The 20,966-nt window shown below is 39.7% G+C and overlaps 1 protein-coding gene across 4 annotated transcripts in view; it reads right to left on the reverse strand.

Moving 5' to 3' along the window:
• Nucleotides 1–19,111, reverse strand: part of LOC107047879 (hepatocyte nuclear factor 6) — a 67,786-nt gene extending 48,675 nt beyond the window's left edge. For 2 of the 4 annotated variants that reach the window (XM_015270767.2, XM_015270770.1), the window contains exons 1-2: nucleotides 17,067–19,111; nucleotides 5,019–5,126 (exon numbers count right to left, since the gene is read on the reverse strand). In XM_015270767.2, coding sequence (XP_015126253.1) covers nucleotides 5,019–5,126; nucleotides 17,067–18,648 — 1,690 coding nt within the window. In that variant the 5' untranslated portion in view covers nucleotides 18,649–19,111. The remainder of the gene's footprint in view (nucleotides 1–5,018; nucleotides 5,127–17,066) is intronic. The other 2 variants (XM_015270769.2, XM_015270771.1) reach the window with 1 other exon arrangement.
• Nucleotides 19,112–20,966: the final 1,855 nt, after the last annotated feature.

Raw genomic sequence — 20,966 nt, forward strand, 5'->3', positions numbered from 1 at the left:
GGGGGCGGAAAATACCCCCCGCAGCCGTAACAGCTGAATACTTAACAGACGCGACATCAAAGACCTCAAAGTAACGTACCCATTAACTACATTAGTCCGAAGAGCTAATTAGTTTTCCCATGCAACTCGACTACCTCGATATTTTCAACTCCCTTTCACCCCCCCCCCCCCCCCCCCCCCCCCCCCCCCCCCCCCCCCCCCCCCCCCCCCCCCNCCCCCCCCCAGCCCACGTCCACCAATTTATATTCTATGGAAATGTGAAGATGCATTCGAGCCCATAACCAAAGCTTATCGCGAGAGTCTTTGTCGAGTTGTATCGAGAACGGGCTGCGAGCACGCAAGAAAGGTGTATTTGATGTTCGAAATCATCATTTTTTTTTAGGAAATATAAGTGGGACGGAGGAGATTATTCAAGATGAAGTTGTATTTGTTGTCGAGAGCAAAAAGCAGCGTTTTTAAGGAGATCCGAGCATCTTTCACAGCTTGATACAGACGTCACTATAGATTCTACCATTTTCAATTATCAAATTTGTTAATTAAATTGCGGGAGAACAATTTTTTTTAAATCATAAATATTAAGTGTCATTAAAATTACATTTTGCACAGAATTATTGTTCTTCTAAACATTCGTTGTGTAGGAATCGATAATTAAAATTGTTTAAACTTTTGGAAATCTTATTTTTTTAGGCATAAAATTGATTTCTGGTAAATTTTTTAATATGAATAAATGTGTTATGATTCCGAACGAATGGTTTTTATGGTGGAAAATTGATTGTTTATAAATTATTTATGGAAAATGCGAGTAATTCTAAAAAATTACAAATTTTTAATTATTTCATCAATCTTCCTCAAAAAGTAAACTTTCTCATTTTTTTTTTATATTTTTAAAATGTTTTCTGACGGTTCAATATCGAGATTCAAATGCAGATCTGAGGAGTTTAAATTATAAAATCATTGTAAAATGCCCGGAAGCTTAGGGACAAATGGAAGTTCAACTACAACAGTACAAAAGCCAAAGTAATTGGATATCCTTAAATGGAAAATAATTGTTTTGATTTTCAGGAAACTGTCACTAATTTTTAGAGTCTCAATTCAAGAATATATTCTCCAGAATTTTCCTCATTTCTATCAATTCTCATGGAATAATTAAACTGAAATTTAAAATTTCCATTAATTTTCACATAATTTCTTTTTATTAAAGCCTCGCTTCACGCACGCTGCGCACGCTAAAAAGCTGTTCACGAATGTCGTGACAAAAAATATGCTTCGTCACTGTATCGAAAAATACTATTAAATGAGGGGCCCCAGTTAAACTTGAAAGTCTTCCGTTGATGAAAATAGCCATCGTGCGACTCTTGATATATCAGATACCCCAATCTAAGAAAGTAAGAAAAATTTTGGACCCAACCCATTTCACCCCGTAAATTAAGGAAAAACGTAGTTTTTATTTTTTTTTGGCTTTGAAATACTCCTTGCACCACAGTTTTCATCCGATTTGAACTTTTTTTTCTTGAATTATTCGTTAGATTTCATAGAATAAAATAGGTATTTTTTCTTTATTATCTCACATACACTGAGAAAAAAAAATGCTTTTGCCAAGTATATTTACTTGCCACAAGTAAATGTATATAAATATCTGCATAGGACATGTGTAAATTTTCTTGTAGTTAGTAAATACACTTGGCAAAAGAAATTTTTTTTTTCAGTGTAGATCATGAGAAAATTAATAGTTACGGTTTCCTAATTTTTCAAGTTTTTGCATAAAAGATGAAAATCATTGTTTTGAGTGGTTGTTTTTTCATCAACCTCGTTATTTTGCAATTGCTCTGTTAGAAATTTTTTGAAAATTAAGCAATAGTTGCACTTAAATTTTTAATGTTGTGAATTTTAATTCAATTTAAGATCAAATCGTTCATAGAATCTCTCGTTCAGGTTGGAAATTCAGGATGAATGGGTTTTCCATGTTAGATTATCACTGATATTTCAATGACATCTACACTGTTAAAAATTTTCGTCAGAATTTTCCGTATGCAATCCCGGAAATTTTTATTGTACTTAATTTCCACTGAAATTTCAGGAAATCTTGTCATTGAAAAATCAAATATTCCATTGATTTTCTGTTCGAATGATCCGAAAATCAATAAAATACTTGATTTTTCATCCATGAAAATAGGGAAAAATCAGGAAAATTCAGGGAAAAATTCAATATACATGGCATTTTGCTTCTGAATATTCATGTTCCATTGAAAATTCAATCAAGCTGTGGAATTTTCGTCTCACTGCGAATGAAAACTCCTGAACTTCCTTGAATTCTCCCTAAAACTTGAAATTTCATAATCATTTTTCCCCCAAATCGGATTCAATGTCACACGCATAAGAATTGCTGTCACATTTTCCATGAAATTTCGAAATTTTCAACAGTGTAGACTTTTCAAATTCATTGCGGAAATTGAACATCAGATCCAACTGAATTTTCCGTGGACTGAAAATTCAGAGAAATTATTGCTTGAATTTTCAAATTATTTAATCATTGTCATTATCACGTGGACCTAAAAATTGCAATTCCATTGAATACTCCAGAATTTAACTGATTGTTCCACAACAAAATACATGAAAATTTCGTGTGAATGAGTGATTGTTAAAAATAGTAAAATTGTTTACTTGAAATTTCCGGAGGAACTTTCAAACAGTGTTTCCCTTCACGGTTATTATTATTAAATTTGTTCCTGAATTATACCGATTAAAAAAAGAATCAAAAGTCTCTATTTCCCCCCACCATCAGGAGTTGCTGGATGCTTTGAGTAATCACTTTGGTCCCTCCTCAACAGTGTGTAGTTTTTTTTTTAAATCTCACTCCCCAGCAGGACTCACCCCCCGGATATCTTCAAATAAAGAAGATCCGTTTCTCCTTCATTGCAGAATCGATTTGATAAATGCTTAGAAGTTAAACCAGCAAGATCTCGGTAAACATTGAGGCTGAGGAGGACCGGTGGGGGTTGTATATGGTGCTTGGGCAAATGAAAATCGCCCACAGGAGGAGCTGAAGGAGAAGAGAGTCCAACACACGAATGAGCACGCTACGAAGTTTAATTAGGTGCGCCTTGGGTGTATATACCCGCTTTTCTCCTCTCCCCGTGTACACCCCCGCTTGTATACAAACCGATATCCATTGCTGGAGTATTGGCTGGAAAGGCGGAGGTGGGGATGGGGATGGGAGTAGATGTGAAGGCAAAAGAGATGGACTGCGAAGTGGAGTGGGTAGGTAAAGGCACAGTGAGGGGATGAAAAGGTCCGCGCTGGGAGGGAGGTGGGGGGCAATGTATGAGCCCTGCTATCTTCCTCTTTTAGTGTGTGGACCAAACAGTCGCACAAGCCAACGACGTTCTCCGAGGGAGAGGGCATCCAACAGTGTCGTTTCACTTGGGAGGATGAGGTATGGGGTGGTAGCGACGACTTTTGTGCAGAAACGACGGATTGAAATTTAGCGTTGGATAGATTTTTCGGTGGAATGAAGGAGAGCAAGAGGAACTAGCGAGATTACTCTCCTCTTCGTGGGGACTTCGATACTCGTGGATAACTTTGGATAAATCTCCTATGGGTTAACGTCTCATTTCCAGGGGCATCCGGCCCCTGTTGTGCTCGCGGTCCAATTGTCAATCTCGTACTCGTCTCATTCTAGTCTTTTTTTTTCTTTGAAATGTTGGAAACTCTTAAAGTCTTGGTCTTAACCTCAAAGAGGACAGAGAAAAGCTCCGGGTTCCTTAAAGTAGTATGAATAGACTCCAGTTGAGTCGTTGAGTGTAACGAGAAAAAAATTATAAATGCTCAAAAAAATTATAATTCAGCGTTGAGATTTTTTTTATATGAATTCTAACTTTGATGAGTGTAAGAACTTAATCCATCACTTCCTTTCGTATCGAGACTCGGGTTCGAAGCTCAGCTGAGCGGTCCGGGATTGTTCCCCTTGAAATTCTAATTTTCTTTGAATTTTTATGCTAACACTTCCTTCTATACACTGTTAAAAATTTTCGTCTGAATTTTCTGTGAAATACCGAAAATTTTTATCATGTTTAATTTCTACTGTAATTTCAGGAAATCTTGTAATTGAAAAATCAAATATTCCATTTTTTTCTGTTTGAATGATCTAAAAATCACTAAAATACTAGATTTTTCGTTTCAATTACTGTGTGAAAATTCGAAAAAATGAGGAAAATTCAGGGAAAAATTGAAAATTCGTCATTTTTTTTCTGAATATTCATGTTCCATTGAAAATTCAATCAAGTTGTGAAATTCTCGTCTCACTCCACCTGAAAACTCATAAATTTCCTTGAATTCTACCTAAAACGTAAAATTTCATAATCACTTTTCGCTAAATCGGATTCAATGTCACTCTCATGAGAATTACTCTCATATTTTCCATGAAATTTCGAAAAATTTCTAACAGTGTACAGAATCTCAATTTTTACTATCTGCACGGTAAATTGTTGAGTGCGACGGGTATGGCCCTGCATTCGAATATTAAAAATTATATTTTTTCATATTAAAAATCACTATGTTCCCACAGTGAAAAATAATTTTATATCATTTCCATGTAAATCAAACTTCCCGTCGCTCTCCCAAAAACTACTACGAAACTGTTCATGAAATTCCCATCTTCTTCAAAAACCGTCATAATAAATACACAATGATTTATTACAAGAGGATAAAGACTAATGCATAAATTTCAATAAAATATTTCTGGTTCTTGAGAAGAGCGCTGGAAACCTCCCTCCACGAAGCTACAGATTATTTACACTGGATTAGGGTTAATTATCTCTAATCATCGTTCTACATGCCTCCAGCAAATAAGACAAATGCGTTGGATATCAATAGAATTCATCTAGTCGCGTGGGGTAGACGGCGCACTGTCAAAAAATCGAGGCAAACTCCCGGAAGATCACGCTCGGCAGTTAAAATTATCATTTATTCATCATAAATCAATTCTGTTAGGTGTTAATGATTGAGTTTGTTGATATTACCATATGAGTTGTGAAACTGTTGATGATGGGTGTCGATTCCTGATCCTTGGTGATGAATATCCAGCATGGCATCCGGGTCGCCGCCGCCCTCAGAGCAGTTACTCAGGGCTAAAACCAAACCGATAGACACACACCTTGCGTTTTCACTAATATTCATTAATTTACTTTTCATCAATACCCGTTTAACGGTTATCAGGTATTTATATTCAATACTTGCACCCTGGCAAGTCATTCCTTTTAATTCATGAAAACTAGATTGACGGGCGAAAGAAATTAATTCACTATCTCTTTATATTTATCTCCAGAAAAAAAAGCAATGACTTGCCGAGTCAGTGTAATTAATTTTGATAATCTAATCGCGAGTGATTAATGAACGAAATTTTGCGAATTATCGTGTCGCGCTATTTCGTTAAGATTGAACTAATTTATTACAAAACACAAATAATACTTCAATGATAAATTCAGTAGCAGAACTAATACAAAACTCGTTAGTAAAGGAAATCAAATAAGAATGGAAAGAAAAGAAAACAGAAGAGAAGTCTGTAAATCAACAAATCAATAAGAGAAAAATCATGTCAACCAAACTGTTTATACAGCTGATAAAAAAAATTACATATTCAACTGAAAAATCTAGTATTTTTTACACAGTTCTTTTTATAAAAACTTACTTCAGGACAGTTTGAGGAACTCAGTGACAGGTACAAAAATAAAGGAGTCAACAGGACGTCAAAACTTTTGGGATATGGTTACACAAGAATAGGACTGGATATCCTACTGAATTAAATGAAAACAATAGGGAAACCAACAAAACCCAGTGTTCAATCGCAGCGAAATATAAGCAAGTATCAAGAGCGCGTGTCAGTGCCAATTTGAAAAGTTTAAAGTTTCGGATTCAGTTTATATTCAATAATTTAATCCATGGAAAACGTTATAAATTTACATCTCATCACGATGACTCGGTGCATTTGTCTATCCGTTTGGTTTACAAAGTGTCTCGCACCGTCGTATTACCCCTCAAGGGTTAAATCCAATGACACTTTATGGTCGAATAGCAAGAGAATGCCAGGAGAAGGCAAGAGTTTCAATCATAAAATAAACTTGTGCACTTGAGGATTTTTATCAGCCGCCGTCCAGTCCTCTACAGATGTTGTTGGTTTCACTCTTAGGATCTTCAAAGATGACTGTTGTGCAAGTGTCAATGGTTATTTCAGTGTATTTGGCTCTTGAGGGGACAGGGAGAGTTGAAGTGAATTAATAAAGTACGGCTTCAGTGTAAATGTAAAAATTCAAGGATTTTTTTTATCAGACCTGAAGCTAACTAATGAAGAGCGCCCTAAACTCGAGACTCTCGCATGATCGGGGAATGGGCGGTGGCCCAAAATGACAGGGAGTCACGATGAGTCAGACAACAAGTCCCCCAAGCGTGAGTGATATTTTACAGGGTAACCTAAAAAATAACAAAACCATGAATGTGTGCAGAGTGACTTATCTGTCTGGTGGCATACCACGAGTGTCGTCTTGCCTGCTTATCAGCTTGCACCGACAGTGATGTTGAATTCGAGCCGGCTCGATGCCTACCAACACACCTCGCACGGCAGTTTGATGTAACGAATAAAAAAAAAAAATCGTCGAGATCGAGAGAAACAAGAGGTTTGGATATCGGAGGTGAGGGAAAAAGCCTTCAATTCCATCGTTAAAACTAAAGGGAAAAAAGCAAAACAAAGAGATGCACCCTTGGTGTAGTTATGCAATTGATTGGAGCTTGATGCACGCAGTGTCTCGGAAGAGTTCACCTGGGTTTAATGATGACAGTGAGTTCCTGGAGTTGGTGGCATTACAACCGGGTGGAGGAGTGGTGAATAAAACGTCTGGAAGGATTTCAATGTTCGAGGCAGTTTGACCTTTCTCCGAGTAGTGGAGAATAAAAATGTACGGGGGCGATGCCCTTGAAGTGGTAACTCAGGCATTAAACCGTCTGAATTCACATTTCTAACAGACGCCAAATCTCGCGGAGATGAATGTCAAAGAGATGACGGGTCAGTGAAGACCGCGGAATTCCCCAAAGTCCACTCAACTTTCACCTGAATCTCAAGCAACTGCGAACCGCCTATCTGAATAATTGAGAATTGCATACGGTTGGAGACTATAGGCACTACGATCTAGCCCCTGTTTCCACCTGAAGACGAATTTTATAGGATCAAGCACCAGGTCTGATGCAAACATTCATCTCGGTTCAATCATGAAATCGAGTTCCTGGAGTTGGCATTAGGAATGTTTTGACTGAAACGTCTGGAAGGATTTCAAAGTTTGAGCAGTTTGACCTTTCTCTGAGTAGTGGAGAATAAAATGTATTAGGTTGATGCCCTTGAATGGGTAACTCAGGTATTAAACCATCTGAATTCACGTTTCTAACCGACGTCGAATCTCGCGGAGATGAATGTCAAAGAGATGATGGTGCAGTGAAGACCTCTGAATTCTGAATGAGAATCTGGAAAAACGGCAAAGCCCACTCAACTTTCACTTGGATTTCAAGCAACTGCAAACCGCCTATCTGAAAAATTGAGAATTGCATACGATTGGCGACTACGGACATTACGATCTGGCCCCTGTGTCCACCTGAAGACGAATCTTATAGGATCAAGCACCAGGTCTGATGCAAACATTCATCTGGGTTTAATCACGACATCGAGTTCCTGGAGTTGGCATTAAAATCTGGTCCAGGAGTGTTTTCACTGAAACGTCTGGAAAGATTTCAAAATCTGAAGCATTTTGACTTTCTCTGAGTAGTGGAGAATAAAAATGTATTGGGTTGATGCCCTTGAATGGGTAACTCAGGCATTAAACCATCTGAATTCACGTTTCTAACCGACGGCGAATCTCGCGGAGATGAATGCCAAAGAGATGACGGGTCAGTGAAGACCTCGGAATTCCCGGAGAAAATGGAAGAAAATCTGGAAAAGCCACAAACCCCACTCAACTTCAACCTGGATTTCAAGCGTGTCACCTATCTGAATAATTGAAAATTGCATACGGTTGGAGACTAGGGATATTACGATCTGGCCCCTGTGCCCACCTGAAGACGAATCTTATAGGATCAAGCACCAGGTCTGATGTAAACATTCATCTGGGTTTAATCATGACATCGAGTTCCTGGAGTTAGTATTAAAATCGGATTCAGGAGTGTTTTGAATGAAACGCCAGGAAGGATTTCAAAGTTTGAACAGTTTGACCTTTCTTCGAGTATTGGAGAATAAAAATGTACTGGTTCGATCCCCTTCATGTGGTAATTCAGGTATTAAACCATCTGCATTCACGTTTCTAACAGACATCGAATCTCGCGGAGATGAATGCCAAAGAGATGACGGGTCAGTGAAGACCTCGGAATTCCCAGAGAAAATGGAAAAGAATCTGGAAAACCACAAACCTCACTCAACTTCCACCGTGATTTCAATCTTTCCTCGAGACTCCAAGACAGAATATCAAGCAAATGCGTACCACCTATCTGAATAATTGACAATTGAATACGGCTGGAGACTATGGACATTACGATCTAGCCCCTGTTTCCACCTGAAAACTAATGTTATAGCATCCAGCAATAGGTTGGACGCGAAAGCCCCTCACCAGCGACTCGCTTTGTTGCCCTACCTTTGCCGTCTTTCCACCTTCCTAAGAGGGCGGTTTGCACTGGGAACTTGGACGGGGTGGAGAACTGAGGGGCCGAGAGGGGACCGCAGCACAACTTCGCTACAAACTCTTAACCGAGACAAAACAGGGTTCGTATTGATTTTTACGCCAGTCCTGTGCACGTAACGTCCATCGCTGACACAGGGTAGCACCGCAGGTCTAGTCATGGCGTTACGATATATGACTATGTAACGCTTGTCCATAGACTGTGTCACATCAAAGTCAAGACATGTAACATACGAATGAATTGAATTATTAAGTTCATTGTTTTCTATTTTCCCCACCCTCAATTCTAAATTGAATATGAAGGGTATGGGCTCTTGGAGATTGCAATGAGAGAAAAACAAACAAGTTCGCAAAAATAATTGTTTGATTCGCATTTAAAAGCCTCAAACAGGAATAATTGCTCTGCTTTCAACAACGACGAAATATTTGGCTCAAGAGGCGACTCATTCACACAAGACGGTGCCTTTTCAGGATAATAATATCTTTTACAGAGGCATGTTTATCAATAAATATTGTGTGCCCTAAGTTACAAGATTGCTGTCATATCATTGTTATTGTTTTATATAAAACGAGCATTTGCCGGGAGCAGAGTACGTATGGGAGCATCGAATAACGAAGAAGTAGTGCTAGAAATTACATTTCTTGCTTGCACAGAGAATAATTTTTTTTTGAAAAGACTAAATCTATTTTTGCAATAAAAATTGCCATTTCAGCGTACGCTTTACATGTTTGACACAAAAAAACTCCTTTTTTGATCATTTTTAACACACGATTTTTTGGGCACAAATAAGACTAGATTGAGAACTCTGCTGTTTTTCTCTTAGTGTGGAATGAATAAATCATGATGGTCGACGACGGAAAGAATTATTGAAGGAAGAAAGATATAAGAGAAGTGGGAACCGTCTTTAATTATCGATAACTCGAGATTGACAGAGTAGAATTTAACGAATTTAATCTGTTAAAAAATTTATTTTTCATACTTGAAATCGTGACGAAATGGATTTAAATGGCATCACTTGTTCCCCAGATATCTGAAGAATCAAGAAGCCGTATTTTGGTTAACCCTCTCCTACGTCGAGAGAAATTATACGCGTTGGGATCATACACATCTCTTTATCTTAAATTTTTCGATTCACTTCCAATACTCTTGTTGAAAATCAATAAACTCATTTTTTTATTTTAGTGGAACTTTTTCAATTGTATGAACGAAATAATTAATTCATTCCAAATAAAGGATTATTACACGTTAATGAATTCGTTCTCTCCTCGGTCTAAACAATTATTTCATTTGTAACTAATGTCGGTAGTTCGATCAAGAAAATATTTGCTTGTATAATTTCAACACTTTATTTGAATAAAAAAATACAAGCAGTAATCAACATTAAATTTAATTGATTCAAATAAAGTTCATTTAATTCAATAAATAATTTCTCCTCGTGTTTCGTCTTACAAAAGAAAAAATATAATAACGGGGATATATTGCAATACGTATGCACCCCCAATCTTTCTTGTCAAATTGGACTCTCTTCAATTGAAAAAAAAAATTTATCTTCAATTAAAAAAAGCTAGCTTCCGACATTTGCAGAGTTGAATGAATCGTATTTCATGAAATTAATTAGATTTTTTTTTCAAATTAAGTTTTTTCATTCAGAAAAGAGACTAAATTCATCCGAATCATGTAATTTGTTCATAAGCTATTGATGATTTAAAACGGCCGATTTTACCCTATCGTCTTCTGACATTAATTCATTCAAAATGTTTCCTACTTTCCCCCCTTGATTTTCATATTAAATAAAGAGGAAGAGGGATGTCGACTGGACTCTCTACGCGATTTGAATGAATAAAAACTGATGATTGACGGTGGGGAAAAATTATCGAAGGTGAAAAACAAGTGGAATATTGCTTTCGTCACAACATAGTCAATATATTCTTGCTAATAAATTATCAATTTGCTTCCGAATGGAATTTCTATGACGATGTATTTTTATTAATTCAGCTGAACGATTCATTGAATTCAACATTGCCCCAACCTACAAATTGTTCATCTCTCCCTGAATATTGGTTTCAAAATAAATTTGAAAAAAATGAAAATGTGTAAAAATGTGGTAGTAACTCTCGTGAGAGTAACATTGAATCCGATTTAGGGGAAAAATGGTTATGAAATTTCAAGTTTGAGGTAGAATTCAAGGAAATTCATGAGTTTTCAGTGGCAGTGAGACGGAAGTTTCACAACTTGATTGAATTTTCAATGGAAGATGAATATCCAGATACAAAATCAGATGAATTTTCAATTTTTCTCTAAATTTTCCCGAAAATCAACGAAATATTTCATTTTTCAATGACAAGATTTCCTGAAATTTCGGTGGAAATAAAATATGATAAAAATTTTCGGGATTTGACACGGAAAAATCAGCAGAAAATTGTTAACAAAATTGTTTTGTGTATCCTAACACAAAAAATTGGAAATTTCGGATTTTACAATTTCACTGTTGGAAAGAAAATGAAATTTCATGGACAGTTGACTACTAATTTTCAAGGCAGTGACACTAAATGTGATTTAGGAAGAAAAAAATCCTGAAAATTCAATAGAATGCCGTAATCTCAAACCGCATAAAAACGAGAATCCCTTAATTTATTTGAATTTCCAATCTAATATGAGTATTCAGTGCCAAGTTACATAGAATTTCCAGTGAAATCTGAAATTTCATGATTTTTCCCTCCTAAATCGCATTCAGTGTCACTGCTCTGAAAATTCTACAATATATATGCCCGACTTTTCTGGGTTTCTATTCCTTTTCAGGGAAAAATGGAACAGAAATTCATAGTTCTCTTTAATTTTTCCACGAAATTCTGAGTTTTCAATGTCGAACTTCGTCGAAATTTCAGTGGTAATTAAAATCGACAAAAATTTCCAAAAAGTGTACCGGAAATTTCAGACAAAAATTTTTAACTGTGTACAGTGCTTCCACTCGAGCGCAATACCAAAGAAAGAGTTGATTTTTGTACGTCGGTAAAAGTAAGAGTTGTCTAGTCCCTGACTTGCTAACTGGTGCATTCGACCTCCTCGGGTCGATCAATACCCCACGGGTAGGTGCATACACGCGACACGGGTGGACATACCTCACTGGTATGTGCACGAGTATCACGAGACACCTGATTATTTGCAAACGAATCTAGAGGAGTGCGAAGGGTGCAGCCCACTCCCCAGACAGTACAAAGACAATGGATGTTTATTGAAATACAACGAGAGGAGAAAATTATTGTCATTCGTTTGGAAAAATCCCACGTGCACTCGGCTGAAGACCTGGAGACCCTTCGCAACTCAACGTGCAGGGGAAAAAAACTTTTCACTTACGATCGAGTGTAATTTCCTCCGAAGTAAAAAAAAGGGAGGAGACAGGACAGAGAGATGAAAAAAAAAATTGTCGAAAACAATGAAGAGCCCGAGGGGGCATTATTGTCTCAGCCCTTCAACTTCTTTACCCTTCACTGTCGTTCCTCCCACACAAGTTCTTCCCCGCTGCATTCAAAGGACTTGGGGGAGGGAAATTGGAGAGAGGGCCAGCTAGAGTTTCGTTCGCCTTGTCTTTCGATAGTCAACAAAGGATTTTGTGATAAAAAAAACGAGCAACAATCATTGAGAATTGGAGGGAATGAAGCTAATTAAGTTGATCAGGTACAATTATAAAAGGAATTATTACAGGTACAACAAATTTCCCTGAAATTTCCGGTATGCGCGGAGAGAAATTTTTGATAAAAATTATCCAACCGTTCTTTACAAGTGTATCGTGAGTCATCGTTACCTCATTTCTATCCCGAAATTTAGTAAAAATTAATATATGATGATCAAATTTTATTCTACGCTAGAGAAATTTTATCCTGATAAAAATAAAAATTACCGTGCCGGTAGAGTAAAAATTACTGTACCGGTAGGGTAAAATTTACCAACTGTTCTAGAATTTTCGTTGTTATCTACATAAAAATTATTGGACTGGAAGGGTAAAATTTATTATGCGTCAGGATAAAATTTCTCTAACGTAGAATAAAATTTGATCATTATACATTAATTTTTACTAAATGTCGGAATAGAAATGAGGAAACGATGACTCACGATACACTTTTATAGAACGGTAAGATAATTTTTATCAAAAATTTCTCTCCGTGTGGGGTGAACAGGTCAATTGCTGGATGGTTAAGGGAAATTTAAGTTTAGTGGTAGGATCTCAAATAACGGAATCGCCTAAATGAGGATGTGATGGCTTCTACACTTTCAAGAATGTTTCAATTAGCAGAAAAAAACTATTTGAAGTGAAAATAATATAACAAAGAATAATTAAATTAAGAAATGGTTAAATGCAGCGGAAGTCCCTAATTTTTGGAGGACTGGGCCATTTTTTATTTATTTATTAAATATCGTTCAATGGAAAAAATAATTGATCACATGGTTGTACACGAGTAATATTATTGAAAGGTGAAATAATCAGGACAACTTTCATTTTATTTGTGGAATATTCAATGGAATCATTCAATGCAAGTTGAAATCGTCCAGAAACTAACCCCCGTCCAGAAATTGACCTGTTTACCCTACTTGGAAATACAATTTTTTCAAATTTTAGACATTTCTCTTAGGGTTTGAATAAATTTTTCGTTGAATTGAACCGCACGAATTCCAATCCTACGGGTATAAATCTGCTCAGAAGAGGCTACCCTAAAGATGCAACATTTTGCTGTATATAATACAAAGTGAATGTAACAATGCGTGAAAATTGTTGGAAATGTTGTAATTAAAAAATCGCAGATTGCACTGATTTGCATTGATTTCCTCATCATTTCGTGGCAAAATTAATTGAAATTTCAAATTCCAGTCCAAGTATTCATTAAAAAGGAGGAAAATGCACTCAAATATATTCTTCTATTTCAAAATTATTGGAAATACGCCTCATTTTGGTACTGAATATTCGCGTTCAATTGAAAATTGGAGTAAGTGGTCAAACATTAAGATTTAATTAATCCAAATCATATCATATATTTATGAGTTATCGGAGATTTAAGAAGGTCGATACTGTCCCATCCTCTTTCATCTCCTATTCTCCTTTATTCATCTATTAATCAAGTGAGACTTCATGAAACTCGAGATTGGCAAAGTGGATTACAAGGAATTCTGTGTCATTTTCTAGTTATTTTTATACACTTTTGCAAGAGATCAAATTCGTCCAACTCCCACCATTTGTTCATAGCATATTAACAACTGCAAAACGTCCATTTTCCTCTACCCAAGGGTTATAATCGAATTACCTGCCCTCGAACACTGGACAATTCACCCTTTTCCATCACCAGCCCAAAAAATAATGAAGACACGTAGCAATGCATGAACCTCCAAGACAACGACAACAACAACAACAACAACAACAGCGACTCAAGTTTAGTAGAGTGAATTCCAACGTATTCAGTGCCATTCTCAAGATATTTGCTTAAACTTTAAAAAGAGATTGAATTCATCCCAATCCAACATATTGAAAATTCATGAATATAGATTTTCCTCAGTCCTACGGTTACAATCACATTGCCTGCACGGAGAAAAAAGTTGGAGAAAAATTACCAAACAATCCAAGTAATCGTGGAGCAACCTCGATTTCCAGTACTTTTTCACCTTAAATAGGAGAAAACCTGCGAGATTAATAGTGAATTTTACTCCGTTGGCCCGGGAAAATTTACTAAACGTGAGGGTGATTTGTACCGAAACTGTAACATTTACCCTGCATCCCATCAAAAATTACCCCAGTGAACATGAATAATTGCTCCAATTTTTCGTATAATTTTTCTGTAACGGATAATCCCGTTTGGTAAAAATTCACTTCCGTTCGTCCCCATGACCTTCAGACGGGTACAAACAAACAATCCCCTGGCGGTATATGAAATTTTACTAAACAGGAAGATAATTTTTACATCCATAGATGTATTTTTTACCCAGAAAACCGTTGGATATCCACTAAAAACCAGTGTTTTTTCACTGAATTTTATTTTGCTCCACGATTACCATTCGTATAGTAAAATTAGTCACGATTTTCGAAGTAATTTTTATCCAGCTTTTCTCTCCGTGTGCGTTCAAACACTGGACAACTCACCCTCTTCCATCACCAGCACAAAAAAATAATAAGAACACGTAGCAATGCATGAACCCCCAAATCCCTCACGTTTTTTTCATGACGCGCCGTCTTCAGTTGATAACAACTCGATATTGGCAGAGTGGATTTCAAACAATTTGGTGTTATATTCCTAGATATTGTTCTAAACTTTGAGAAGTGATCGAATTGATTTCAATCAGTCCATTCATTCACGAAATATTCAAAACGCAAGAACATCCATTTTCCTCCACCCTTAGTTTATTATCGCACTGCCTACGTTCGAACACTGGACAACTCGCCCTCTCTCATCACCGAAACAAAAGAAAATAATAATGAGGACAGCAATGCATGAACCCCCAAGTCCCTCACGTTTTTTCTTCATGTGCCGTCTTCAATTGATAACAACTCAACATTGGCAGAGTGGATTTCGAACAATTTGGTGTTATATCCCTAGATATTTTTTTAAACTTTGAAAACCGAAATATTCAAAACTCAAAAACATCCATTTTCCTCCACCCTCAGTCTATTACCGCACTGCCTACGTTCGACCACTGGACAACTCGCCCTCTCTCATCACCGAAACAAAAGAAAATAATAATGAGGACAGCAATACATGAACCCCCAAGTCCCTCACGTTTTTCCTTAATGTGCCGTCTTCAATTGATAACAACTCGAGATTGGCAGAGTGGATTTCAAACAATTTGGTGTTATATTCCTAGATATTGTTCTAAACTTTGAAAAGTGATCGAATTGATTTCAATCAGTCCATTCATTCACGAAATATTCAAAACGCAAGAACATCCATTTTCCTCCACCCTCAGTCTATTACCGCACTGCCTACGTTCGAACACTGGACAACTCGCCCTCTCCCATCGCCGAAACAAAAGAAAATAATAATGAGGACAGCAATGCATGAACCCCCAAGTCCCTCACGTTTTTTCTTAATGTGCCGTCTTCAATTGATAACAACTCAACATTGGCAGAGTGGATTACAAACAATTTGGTGTTATATCCCTAGATATTTTTTTAAACTTTGAAAACCGAAATATTCAAAACTCAAGAACATCCATTTTCCTCCACCCTCAGTCTATTACCGCACTGCCTACGTTCGAACACTGGACAACTCGCCCTCTCCCATCACCGAAAAAAAGAAAAAATAATGAGGACACGTAGCAATGCATGAATCCCCAAGTCCCTCTTTCACCCCCATCGATGCCAGTACACACGTTGAGCCGCTGAGATAAGGGTTGGACAGGTTCGAGGATGCAAAGAGACAGAGAAAAGGAGAAACTCAGAAAAATAAGAGAGACGACGAGTGAGAACTGGGTGAGAGAGAAAAATGTTAAAAGAGGGATGAAGCGGGGGGAAGGGGGATGATTGCATATAGGCGGCAAGCCAGAGGCAGCAGCGTGGCAGGCGGCATGGCGATGGCGTCGCTTACGTCGAGGTCGCGCCTGCGTTCTCATCAAAACACCGCGTGACCACGATCAATACTGCGTGGCTGTTGTGCTCACGTAGATAAAAGAGGGGCAGAGGGACGGCCGTCAGAGGGATTTCGATGATAGGGGAGAAGGGGTGTACGAACTATAGGGGAGTCACTGGTGTACAAACTCACTGTCTCTCTCTCCCTCTCTTTCTCACTCTCTCTCTCTCTCTCTCTCGCTCTCTCTCTCTATCGCCCCTCTGAAGGATGTTGAATTCGAAAAGTGTTATTCCGCGCGTCTATCTCTGAATGATATGGAAGGGAACGCCTCACCACGTGGACACCACGTGTGCGCAACATCTCGTTTTCACTTTTCCATTTTTGCATTCGTATTTGTTCTCATCATTTGAATTTATCATTCGTCATTCGTGGAATTGATGCACCTCAGGATGATGCATTGGTGAAGGAGGCAGTGAGGAATGAGAAAGTGAGCATTGAGAAAGGTCGTGGACTCTCCATCGCGTACATCAATTTTTTTCCCCCTCGACATCAGTGCGGCGCATGGGATTTTTCGGGTGCGAGACACGTGGCATTTTCATTTCGAATTGAATTCTCAAGAAATTTTCAATGACGAGTGAAAAAAAGGGTCGTCTAGTACGGGTGGCTGGATGGAAATAGTTGATGAAAGAAAAAAAAAACGAGGGTTGCTGTGTTTACTGCTATCATAAGTATGTTGTACTGTCCACTGTGATTTGTTAATAAATAGGTGAAGGGTGAGTGAAAATGATAGATCGGAGTGTTTAAACTCACCTGCGATTCTCAATGCTGACATTCTTTGGAATTCCGGTTCCTGTAACCACTTCCACATACGTCTAAATGTTTCACGTCCACTTTTAAGCTTGGACCAGGGCTTTGGATTCCTGAGTAAATCGCTGAGTGTACCCTGGCTACGACACAGTACCCGCTGTGCAAATATAGCCTGTGGTATACTGTATCTCTTCAACTCAGCACTGATTCTCTGAGCCAATTCCTTGGTATTAATTTCCTCAACTTCACCAGCACCATTTCCCGCCGATGACATTGTTTTCATAACAACCGATGTATGCTGTACATGTTGTGTATGGGATATCGTTTGCTGTTGTTGTCCTATCGTTTGTTGTTGCTGTTGATTCTGCTGCGATTGTTGTGATTGTTGTTGCAATTGTGTTTGCATTGGTGGTGGCGATGCAGCTGGTACTGATAACGTTGGTGGTGAATGATGGGAAGGCGCGAAACTCGTCGCCGCGGAAACAGGTGGCGATGGTGGACTAAGTGCAGCAGGACTCTGCTGTAATCTCGGTAAAAATGCTGGCTCATAATGTGGACTAGCTGATTTATGAGGTGAATTTAAACCACTCTGGCTGTATGCACTTTGTGGTGATAATGGACTTGGTTGTAAACCAGCACCAGGTGATGGATAATTGTGCGGTGGTGACATACCCATTGGTGGTAATTTATCATACGTATACGGTGAATTACCAATACCAATACCCATATTACCAAGTCCATTGTTCTGCATAACTGCAAAACTACCAGATACACCGCCAGTTGTGTGACCAGCGTAAACAAATTTATCACTCATCGTTGATATTGGTGGTAATGGCTGTAGTGGTGTTAATGTCGCGTAAGATGAGCCAGGTGAAAAGCCTGGCGGTGACATTCTCTCGGCTACTGATGTCAATGTCTGATAAGTTGGCTCTGGTTGCATCGACCTGAAGTCCGTAGCGTCGATCATACTAGCAACTGACACACTTATACCTGATGTTGGTGATAATTTACCGGGACTCAATAATTCAGAGTCAGCGTCCCTTGAGTCAACGTCAACGTCCTGCGGTGGTACAATCACCGACAGTGACTCCCTAGCGCTTGTTCTATCCGTATGTTCCTGGGATGGTGACAGATCCTCCGCGGCGGCGAGGTCTCGCTCCTCCTTAACGCCAAGCGCCCCAGCAGCGAGCAGTTCCAACGGTAGGCTCGCGCACGCGATATCGGGACTTTGTGAGTCTGACGATGACATACCCTCACCACCCTGCTGCTGGTGCTGCTGCTGATGTTGTCCCCCACTATGCTCTCTATCTTCTCCTCCTGCGCCGTTACCACCCGCTCTGTTATTGCCCTCGTGGTGGTGATGGTGGTGGTGGTGGTGGTGGTGTTGGTGATGGTGGTGCTGATTATGCCTGCCACTACGTACAACATCTCCCCTACCACTGCTCTTTCCACCCCCACTGTGAGTGTTAACATTTGAGCCGCCCCCACGGCCATGCGTACTCACCGCCGTTGGGGAATCGACCGCATCCAACAATTGCTCGCTATGCGACCGATGATGATCGGCTATGTCCCCTATACCTTCCATTTACGCACATCTAGTTTGGTGGTATTTTCTTTATTTTCCCTTGCTGTTTTCTTTTTTATCACTACTTTTTCTCCTTTACGTCCCCCTCGATCTCAATCGTATTTATCAACTCAAATTCATCGATATTTCCATTAATTTCTTCTTAAAGTCAGTGTCCTTTTATCACCGTGGCGCTGTTATCAGGCAGCCGCGCGCGCCGCTGCTCAAACCGCCCGTTGTTTCGAAACAACAGCAACCCCCCCGGCGTCCTAACCTCGGCACATACAAACACGTTTCATTAGTTTGTCTTTTAACCACTCGTTTAATCCCCCCCAAATCCCTCTGAACTCGCGACAACCCAGCGACACGTCTTTATCCTTCCTCCCGTGAAAACTCACTGATCAGTCTGACTCACCAGAGTATTCCTCACGCAGCAGACCAACTACCGAAAATCACTTATCACAATAACAAAAACACCACCGGTACTATCTCTCTCCTCTGTCAACAGATACAACCGAAAACACTGACACCACAGCCCGCATAACCCAAAACGTCAACAAAACAGATACTCTCGTGCCCGGTAATTTACCACTGAATCATCCCACTGATTACGTATTAATTCGACATTACCCCGGATCCTCGATTCGATCCTTCTGCACGAGAGTGGCATCCAACGTGCGCCCATGACATACGCGAAGCGAGTGAGACGACACACGCACACACACACCGTTGTTTTTTTTTTTTTCACCTCTTCTGCCCTCTCTCTCTCGCGACCCCTCTCAATTTCACGTGTGTTCAACGTTTTGCTTCGGTAAGAAAGAGAGAGAGAGAGAGAGAGTACTTAGAGGGGCGGCTTAGCACCAAGCCAGTAGCACACAGCAGTTACGACACCGGTGAGCCCCCAAGAACCGGACCGTCTCGTCTACTTCCCCTAGCGTTTTCTCACTCTACCCCCCTTTAACAGAAGCGTCCCCACCAGTTTTGCCCGTGAAACACCTCCTTCCCTGGGCTTTTGCACCCCTACAACCGACGTCTGACGCGTGCGGCTGGTCCAGGTGTTCCAAGAATTACCGGCCCACCTTTTCTATTTCTTTATTCCCAGTATTTCACTGAGATGGGACCTACCCTTTCGCAATTTCACTCTCAACATTTCATTTTGTAATGTCGGTTATTTTCGGATGCGCTTTGTGTTTTGTTACCAGGCAGGGGTGACGCGGTATCTCTCATGCGGTAATTATCATTCGTTGAAGGTTACGAGGTTTGGAAAGATCCGCCGAAAATCCTGGAAGCTCTCCCCACTAATCGTCCAACCCCCCTCCAACCGACGCCAGTCAGGTTTCTATCGATTTTCCGATACCTCGTGACCGCTGTAGCTCGATGCGCCGATATTCCCAGAGTATAAACACGGATCCTATAGCACCTGTGTTACCTCAACACTTGGGTTTAATAGTTTAATAATCAATGAGTTATTCAGGAGGTAATTGTTCGCTCAGAATTTTAGTTGTACAACTCAATCAGCTTCTGTTGAGCCCCCGTCGCGATGCAATTGATCAGGCGAGACGATCGCACGTCGTAATGGTCGAGCGCTGCGGAATCCGACGTCAATGAAGAATCAATGGCGACTCTGGGTGCCCACATCGGCCATTGCGACTTAACGGCGCCTCCAGTGCGTCCCGAGGACGAGGGTTTGTTTTCCTGACGTCATGCTTCAACTGTCATGGCGCGGCTTCGATTAAAAATCATCAGATTCCCTTCGAAATCACGATGTGGATTGCAATTCGGAACCGACGCCGATGAGGGAATATCTCCGTCGATGGGAATCAAACTGAAGTCAATAAAGAAATCAATGGCAGACCACTGGCGCCCACAGCCCTCACTTCAGTTGCCCCTCGGTAATATCCCCAACTACAGTCTCACACACGTATCCCTCTTGGATAATCACACTCGCTAATCGATAACCAACGATTATCACTCGATATATTCGACGCTAGTTCGACCGTTCCATCAGCATCGCGGGAAAAGAGACTTTTTGTCTGCCGCCAGGGTCTTACCTTAACTCACGTATCTGCACGCGCGACGCTTCAATCCTCCCCCCCGACCCCTTTTCCTCCTTCTGCAGTCCCCTAACCCGGCGTTTCTCTTCTTCTCTTTGTGTGTGTGTGTGTGTTTGTCATACGTGTGGCAACATTGGGGGTTCTGTCTCCTTCACACTCGTGGATATTTTCCCTGAGAACGCTTTGTCTGCGTGCGTTGCCGATGTATCCGACGAGCGCACGCGCTTCAGTTTCGAAGTTTCACACGGGGAGTTCTTCTCCGGTAATTTTTCAGGGTTTTTTTTT

The sequence above is a fragment of the Diachasma alloeum genome, unplaced genomic scaffold (genome assembly GCF_001412515.2).
Source record: "Diachasma alloeum isolate Michigan unplaced genomic scaffold, Dall2.0 Dall_scaffold_78908, whole genome shotgun sequence".
NCBI classification, from domain to species: domain Eukaryota; kingdom Metazoa; phylum Arthropoda; class Insecta; order Hymenoptera; family Braconidae; genus Diachasma; species Diachasma alloeum.